At 47.0% G+C, this 9,255-nt stretch overlaps 1 protein-coding gene across 4 annotated transcripts in view; it reads left to right on the top strand.

Annotated features, from left to right (window-relative positions):
* Positions 1–6,174: 6,174 nt before the first annotated feature.
* Positions 6,175–9,255, top strand: part of MAST3 (microtubule associated serine/threonine kinase 3) — a 174,207-nt gene continuing 171,126 nt past the window's right edge. For all 4 annotated transcript variants that reach the window (XM_078668273.1, XM_078668272.1, XM_078668271.1 and 1 more), the window contains exon 1: positions 6,175–6,366. In XM_078668273.1, coding sequence (XP_078524399.1) covers positions 6,320–6,366 — 47 coding nt within the window. In that variant the 5' untranslated portion in view covers positions 6,175–6,319. The remainder of the gene's footprint in view (positions 6,367–9,255) is intronic.

The raw sequence follows: 9,255 nt of genomic DNA, 5'->3' as shown, positions 1-9,255 counted from the left end.
CTGGTTTTCCCTGTGAGATGGTCCCTTTCTGGGTATCTCCAGGGTGAAACCAGGCATCCCCGGCGTCTGTGGGGGGCCGTTGTAGAGATGAGGCAAGCTTAATGCCCAGAGTTGCCGAGTGTGTTCCCTGGTTAGAGTAGGCACTGAGGCGAGAATTATCGAGTGCGTTGACCCTGGTCCCAGACCCTGCCGCGTCAGGAATTGAACCCTGGTCCCGGGCCGATCTCTGCTTACAGGTCTGCCACCTCTAACCAGTGAGCCACACCACTCCTATTTGAATTATTATCAGTTGTAGTAGTATTTGAAGAGATATTATTACTAGTAGTAGTATTTGAATTATTATTAGTATTAGTAGTAGTGGTACTACTAGTATTTGTATTTTTATCAATTACTAAGGTTATTCGTAGTAGTAACAGTAGTAGTAGGTGGAGGAGTTTTTGAATTATTGTTATATGCTTATTATTACTAGTAGTAGTGGTAGTAGGGTAGTAGTAGTATGTGAATTATTATTAGTAGTAGTAGTAGCAGTACTAGTAGTAGTAGCAACGGTAGTAGATGTATTTGAATTCAGTCAGTCATTAAAAAAGTCTTTATTCAGATAAAAGCCATCACATCCCAAGTAAACTGAATCGATAATACAGAAAAAGAATGAGGATAAAACTATACAATATAAAATCCATAAAATAATATTACTGATATAAATACAAAGCACAGCAACACTAAATATCATGATTAATTGGAAAGACATCTGACCCTCAATCCTTTTCTGAGTCTAAACGCTTGAGGTACAAAGCTTATTAGAACAAGGCAACCCTGCCCGTTGGCTGAAAGTTGAAGACAGTGCAAACAATCTTTATAAGAACTGAAGGCAAGGGTGCGTATAAATGGCAATAAGCATTGTTGTCAAGGGTGGTCATAAAATTTACAAAAAATAAGAAAATGTCCCATTGATTGTTTAGAGATGTTATCACAGGGACAGGGGTCAAAGGGTGAATCTGTGTGCCCTGATGGGGGTAGGCTCCCAGAAAGTGCAAAGTGCTGAGTCTAAAACAAGATAAATAAAATCTGTGTACTTTATTTCAGGCCTGAGCCTTCCTGTAAAGAATGCCGGTACTCTCCTTGGCAGTGAATAAGTGCTAGTACTCAGGAGGTTAAAATGAAAAAGTGCCAGTACTCAGTACCTGTGAGTACCAGCCCATTTAAAGCACTGCTGTCACCAGACAATTATGGGAGAATTCCCAGGAGAGGGGCTCTGGCTCCGCCCACACCTCGGGAGTCAGGAGTACATGTTTTGATTGGGCTGAAGTTGTGTGCTTCCACAAAAAAGTGCTTGCCCTTCACGCAACTGTGATGATTTTGTTTGACTTCGTTTTTAAATTGGCAATACAGGATTTTCACTGTGGACTTAGATGAATTGTCAATTTTATTGGGGAAAAGAAAAAGTTTAAAAAGTCCTATATCAGTGAAAGCCCTTTTGACATGAGCAAGCCAGGGGATTGAAAAAGCTTTGTCTTGCCTCAGGAAGTCTTCTATAACAGAGCGAGAGAAGCTAGCGTTGGTCTGAGTGCCAGATTTTGAGCCAAGCATGAAGGGGTGCGAGCTGGACTAGGTCCTCTAAGAATGAAAGTCCGGCCTCCAGATGGACAATAAAGCTAGACGTACTTTTAGGTGTTACGAGCAGCCTGTGTAAAAGTTCTACATTTTCTGGAGGCTTACCAGAGAGGTGTACCCCCAAACACCTGCTCATAGCACCCTAGAGAAAAGCATGTGCTTGTATATAAAGTTAATATCTCATTTATAGGGTTATTTATTTATTTATTTTTTATATAGCGCAAACTAGACCCGAGACATCGGGAAACACAGCGCTTTACATGAACACCAGTTTCGTTACAGAATGATGCATTCATTTTTTTTTAACCTAGTTTTTTCAAAAACCTAAAAATACCAATCCATACCCCCCGCAAACTTGCAGGCCCTCTGTTTCATCAAGTCATCCCACCTCAATTTATCTGAAAAAAATTATACAGAGGTAGTTAAAACTCTGCACTTTTGTGATGGAAGCACCAACAATGTAAAAAGAGGGGGGGGTTGGGCCACTGTTCATAATTTGTTATTTTTTATGATTAATTTTTATGTTAAGATCGCTCATGAAAGAGTTAAAAGTGTTGAGGAGCAGTTGGAGACCATTGGCAGTGGGGGCAATGAAAAACGCAACATCAGCGTATAATAAAACGGGTACCGAACGGTCGCCTACTCTAGGAAGATCTTTTCTTTTTGCAATCAAAGTGGTCTTAAGGTGGGTTATATAAAAAAGAAATAAAAAAGGTGCCAAAATACAACCTTGTCTCACGCCCTCGGTTGAATAAAAAAAATGTAGTACAGTCTCCATTTTGATTATAGGAACTTGGACCTCAGTGTCACTGTGCAAGCGTCCTAGAAAGTCGACTAGGGCCAGGTTAATCCCTGCACTAACACACACATGTAGAAGGGGGGCTTTCCACTTGAAATCGCTGTTATCTAGGGGTGAGAAAATACACCAGGGTTTTAAAACTGCCCTCACCCACAGAAATCTGTGGCATGCTTCATCATAGGGCTGCTAACACACCTCCGCACGGACCAACGCTGGACGTGGAGCAATAGGGGAGGGGAAGACAATACAAAACAGAGAGAAACAGTGTGGGATCACAAGTGGAAATGGTGCAGAAAAACTATTTAAAACTGACCACAGGAATTCCAAATGTAACTTTAATGTTGGATTCCCTGTCCAGAGTAAAAAGTCATTAACGGACCAGTGGATGATGGTATGGTAGGCTATAATGAACACCTACCCCTCCACTCTGCAAAACGTCGACATGTTTCAGCCGGCTAACGTAAATATCCCGGTATTCATCAGGACTAACAAGAAAAAGATCCCATAGGTACTACCCCTACCTCCTCACTCCTAGGGTAGAGCATAGACACACATCTGAGTGAATGCTCGGAAAAAATATGGAAGAGTAACTTGCTCTCCGAGGGAAACCTGTAGTAAAACCAACAAAAATACATATCAAAAATACAGTGCAGTGCCCTCTGTGAATCAGACAAACAAACAAAGGTGGTTTTTACCAGCCCGATCAAACATCCTTTCCTCCTACCCCTCATCTTTTGTGTGTCGTTAATCCCTGCACTACACATCATGACCATAACTTGGCCCGATCAACCATGTCGAAGGCTCTGGAGAGCTCTATAAGGGCCAAGTGAATGACCCCTCCCCTAGCCTGGACATTTGTCCCTGAGATTAAAAGGAGATTTAGACTCTGCTCAACTTTCCCGACCCCTGCCCTGAAGCCATATTGTATATCAGAGTAAAAGGTACTTTCAAGAGCCCAGCTCTCCAGGGTCTCTCAAAGAACAAGGCCTAATACCTTTGACGATGAGTCCAAAAGGGAGATGAGCTGATAATATGAAGGAAGGCTTTTATTTCCCTTTTTAAATATAGGAACAGTTGTGGATTCCTTCCAGGAATGGGGAGTTTCCCCTTTAACCCGTTCCATTCTTGCGTTGGCCGAGCACTACCTCCCTGGTGCTGCGCACGACCGTTGGCCGACGCAGCCCCACCCACCCTTTAGAACGCCGGCACCGTGGCGGAATGTTCGCCGCGGTAAACGGGTTAACTGCTGCATGGAAAACTTTGGTCAAAATAGGTGCCCAAAGTGTAGATTTTTTCCATACATATTAACAGGCCTGGGGCCTTCCCTACGGTTGACCTTGTATTTGAATTATTAGTAGGAGCAGGAGGAGTACTTGTAGTGGTAGTAGTAGTATTCAAATTATTATTAATATTATTAGAAGTAGTAGTATTTGAATTATAATTATTAATACTATTATTAGTAGTATACCTGTGGGCGTCCTTGTGCAGGGAGAGAAAATCAAGTTGTCTTTAATTAAGTGAGTACATTTTCCTGATTAATGTGTGAGTAAATCCCACCCGTTCAGATTGGTTTCTCCTATTCCGTCTCTACTTGGAAGGCATAAGATGTGCCACCTTGTGGGACTGACTTTCTTTATTTTCGGAGGAATAAATCCGCAGGGGTTACCATGAAGCACTTTCTATCCGCTCTTGAAGGTGACATGCTTTTCCACTGGAGCCAGTGTGGGGGGTGTATGTGTCCAGAGATGTCTGATTTGCACAGCAATCCTAGAAACAGGCAGGGTTCACCAGTTTTCACCATCTTAAGGTGTTGTAATGATTAAGAAGTAAGACCAAGCAAAAGGACATTAGTATAATCAAGGGGGAACCAATTATGTCTTGAGACATCACCCCGGAGTCTAAGAAGTCAGTCACCCATTCGCTCATCACCAGCTGACTGGACTATGGAAACGCACTCTATGCCGGCATCAACAAGTCCCTTCTCCGCAAACTCCAGACCATACAGAACACTGCAGCCAAACTCGTCCTCGACATCTCCTGTAACGAACACATCAGCCAACACCTGTGGAGACTCCACTGGCTCCCCGTGGAGCAAAGAATCACCTTCAAGATCCTCATGCACGCCTACAAATGCCTGCACAACAACGGACCCAAATACCTCAACGACAGAATAAACTTCCACATACCCAAAAGAAACCTCCGGTCTGCCCACCTCGCACTGGCTGAAGTCCCACGCATCCACAGAGCCTGAGCAGGCGATAGATCGTTCTCCCACATTGCAGCCAAGACCTGGAACGAGCTATCAGCAAGAATCCAACTTGCCCCCAACCTGAACACCTTCAGGAAGACCCTCAAGAGCTGGCTCTTTGGCTGAACGGATCTGCACGCCCCCTCCCCCGCAGCGCCTTGAGACCCTCACGGGTCAGTAGTGTGCTTACAATCCCGTGAATGAGAGCACTTTACAAACATAGGAGGCACACAAATGAGATTGTAACAGGCAGCAGGTACTGCAAATGAAAAACAAAAGGTGTCGTAAGGGATGTTTGAATTAATCTGAGTCGCAGGTCTGCAAAGACAAGCTCGAAAGGGCTTTTTGGTAACTGCATGTATATATCGAGGACTACCCATGACGAGGCTCCTTGGAGCTGAAACAGTAGCGGCTACAATGTTTTGAATGAGTGAAAGGCAACTGATTGGGCACCAGGGCTTTAAGTGGGCCGGGTCTCACCGGTGCTGAGCCCCGGCAGTTTTTTAAAGGAGGCCTCAAAACGGGTCTCTATCGGGCTCTGTTTTGTGCCCTGGCACAGGTGGTCTGTTTTTTTCCTGACTGTAGTGACAGCAGGCACCTCGATGCGTGCTGCTCATTTTCCACTAGTGGAGAAGTTACGGCATGACGTCATGCCAGGTGAGATTGTAGGGGAAGAGAAATCCTTTAAAGAGTCATTTTCTCTGGATTTCCCTTCTCTTTAAAACTCAGGAGTGGCAGCATTGTCGTGGTGTCACCAGGGCTTTAAGTGGAAGCTTTTTCAATATTATATACAAGCCATAGTTGTTGCTTATTTATCCTATGCAACTAACAACCATTGACAAAGCCAATAGACCTGCCTTGTTGTAGGTATGATGTTACTTGTTTTATCATATATCTGGATGCAATGACAGAAACAGCAAAATACAGGTCGGTCGGCACACTATACTAAACACAGATTTTTAGCTTAGGTCTTTTAAGCCACACCCTTAATTACATAGGCCACGCCCCTTTATAAGACCCCTCAGTTTTATCATCCCACTTAAAGCCCTGGTGGGCACTGCTGTTGTGTATAATTGCCCACAGACTGAGGAGTATATTGTTGTACTTGAGTTTATTTAGCGCTTAATACCCCTAGAGAAGTGCCTTTGCAGATAGTACAAAACTTTGTCTAACTGCCTAGGAGTACTTGCAGTGTCGACGTTGTCCTTCGTCTTGCTGGGGTGTAACACACGCCCCTCTGGCCCCCACCATGACTATCTGTGAAATGTAGGGGACTCGGGGCCCCCACATCATTCTCCAGTGTGCCCCTTCATTTTGTGTCACGTCACTGCCGCCTTGGCGTCAGCACCCCTGGAGTGGGACTCCTCCACTAACAATGGTGCCAGCATGAAAGTGCTGGCGCAGCACTTCCGCCCTCTGTCCGGGAGGCGGCCCGCACTCTGCTGAGGAGAAAGCTGCAGTTTAACGCGATAGCCATCTATGCACTGCACCCAACACATTTGCATTTCCCGCTACTACACACACACACAGACACACAGGCTCACTCCCCCAAAGGCCAGCTGCGCCTTGTGCAATTATCTCAGCTGAGCTGACAGCGCCGGGGAGAGAGAGAGGCTGGCAGGCAGAGGGGAGCGCAGCAGCACCAGTGGGCAGAGGGCGCCATGAAAGGCAGGAGGGACAAGCTGAAGATCCCCTCTCTTACCTTGGAGTGAGTACCCCACACGCCGGGCCGGGGAAGGGGAACGGGTGGGGGCGGGGACTGAAGCGGGGCAGAGCCGGGCGCAGTGTATATAGCATGTGGCGACGAGGATGTGGATTTCTGCCACTGACAGGGGCGATCAGCTGAGCCGGGCGCAGTGTAGCGCCTGTGGCGACGAGGCTGTGGGTTCATGGCACACTGGGGTTCATGACACACTGGGGCGCATGGCACACTGGGGCGCATGGCACACAGGGGCGATTTGTGGCGATCAGCAGAGCCGGGCGCAGTGTAGCGCCTATGGCGACGAGCCTATGTATTTCTGGCACACATGGGCGATTTGTGGCGATCAGCAGAGCCTAGCGCAGTGTAGCGCCTATGGCGTCGAGGCAATGCGTTCATGGCACGTTGGGGCAGTTGTGGTGATGTGAGTGCTGGTTGCTGCCCCTGTGAAGGCCGGGGAGAAATGGACAGCCTGGGGCTATGTTCTATCACGATAGGAACATTATGTCTTACGGTATAAAAATGGTTACGCATGGTATGTATGTAAGTCGTGGTATGATGTGATGTGATATGTTCTTGTATGTTCTGATATTGTGCAGCGCACACTGAAACAAATCCGCTTTCTGCTGCCTGCTGCAGACAGGATGGTGATATGAGTGCGACAGACAGGGGCTTCCCCACCAGCCTTTGGTGATACCTAGGAGGGGCTACCCCCTGAGGGTGGAGGCATCATTTGGAAGACTTTAGATCTCCCGATTATCACGAGCACAGTATTGGGGCCCCCCGGGGGCATCAATGCGCTATATTTGTGATATGATACAATATATTAGTTGTTATCGACTCTCACCGCGATACTATTTTAAAGAAAAATGGCTTTTATGAATTACGTAGCAAGACGATGCCATGTCTGTTGATCACCCAGTGATAGACAGGCAAGACCCCCCTCCCCCCCCCCCCCCCACAAATGAGGGGAGTCCCCGGATTGGTTGGCAGGTTGCAAATCACCCTGAAAAAGATGGAGGTGCGGCTGAAGGTAGCCCGCCCTTAAAAATATATTGAAACGACCTAAAAAAAACATTAAATACCAGAAGCTAACCCTGAATTAGTAGGGGATCCCCATAAAGCGATAGAATTGTTGCGGATGGACAAGGAAGCCTGCGATTAAAAAAAAAAAGAACATAACGCTTAAAAAAAATTCTCGTGCGTGCTGTCATTACAATAATTATTACTAATGGGCGATCTGCATACGTGTAAAATAATGTGTAATTATCAACATTTGCACCTGCGTTCTCGCTTGGAAACCCCTATTGTAAGGCACCACGGGCGCCTTGGACTAAAATGATTGGCGCTATATAAAGAAGCAAAAAAAAAAAAGTAATTAAAATGGAATGCACCTGGCGGGTATGAAAGAATAGGTATCTTGAATGTAAGTGCACCTTGATGGGAGAGTGTCAGACAGACCCCTTTCCGAACAGTGTCAACACCCACCCCCTCCCCCCTCCATCTACCCCGGCACCCTTCACCCCTACCCCAGGGTGGTTCCTCCCGAGGAAACCACTGAGCTGGAGTCGAGAGAGGGAGGGGGGCATTCGGCATCACAACCAGATTACTATGGGACCTGGAGGCTGGTGTTAGGCGGTTGCTAGGCAACAGGCTCCTGTATCTTGCAATTATCTGCGGCCTCCATCGTTTTTGAGGGATTCCGCTCTTATCCAGAAGCGTCGTTGCCGCCGCCCTCCATGTTTTGCGGGATTCTTGCTTAATATAATTACGATTTTTTTTTCTTCCTGTGCCAGCCCGCGTGTGATCTAAATTTGCGTATCCACCCACCCCCTGGTTTCCGAACCGCAGCTAGAAATGCGCCCCCGCCTCCCACCGCACCACAGCCCCCCCTCCACCCCCATCTAAAGCTATATTAATTTCTCCCCCCCACGCTGCTTGCCGGGGGCTCGCGCGGAAAACTGCCCAGCGACTACGATCTCAAACGCTGATATGTTATTCTGTTCCCTACAAATGTAATAACCGTCGGCCACTACATTTTTTTAATTTTCCGCATCAAGTGAGGGAGAGGTGTGCGTAGGTTAGACCTTTCTGCTGCCTACCTTCTATTTATAAGAGCATTGGTTCTTCACAAAATCGTAAAGCGCCAATGTTGCGCATTGCAGCTACTTCACAGCGCTTTTTCATTGATCAGTATTAAGAATGCGTATTGATTTGGTGCAGACAGCAAGTGCTGGTGTGTTCTGGAGGCACAACACGCGTGCAGTGTATTTTTTAACTGATTGTATGCAGGTGACATACAACATTTGCAGGCTTTCATCTAGCGAACACGATAGCTAAATCTCCTCAAGGCGCTTTGCCTTAAACCCTCGTGAAAGGGGCTGGTTTGAAGGTGCAAGAGGCTGAACGTCTGAATAGATGTGTGAGACACCTCACCCTGTCCTTGCACAACAATCTCTCGTGAGCGTGCCCCAAACTACGGATAGTCTGTCTGTCCATGTGTGTATAGCTCCTAGGGCCACAAATAGACCTCACTTTACGGGGTGGCGGGGCCAGGGGCGGCCTTAGGCATGTGCAAGCTGTGCACCTGCCCAGGGCCACCAAACCCCAGGGGCCACCACGCCAATATATATCCTTAATATAATAATCCTCTGAGGATGGATACATATTTGCGTGGCGGCCCCTGGCAGTGATTTGGCGGCCTCCGGCTCTGTTCCACTTCCAAATACCGCCATGAGCCTACAGTCGCCTCTGGCGGGGCTAAGACTCCCAGCCAGGGCTGGCCCTAACACTGGGCGCGCACGGTGCAAGAGTCTTTTTTGTCACCCCTCTCCCATTTCCTCCTTCTCCATGAATTCCCTCACTACCACTCGCCAACAGTGCACCTCATCTCTCTAC

The sequence above is a fragment of the Lissotriton helveticus genome, chromosome 12, assembly GCF_964261635.1.
Source record: "Lissotriton helveticus chromosome 12, aLisHel1.1, whole genome shotgun sequence".
Taxonomy (NCBI): Eukaryota; Metazoa; Chordata; class Amphibia; order Caudata; family Salamandridae; genus Lissotriton; species Lissotriton helveticus.
The sequence above is the reverse complement of the archived record's forward strand: the minus strand, read 5'-3'. Positions and strand labels throughout refer to the sequence as shown.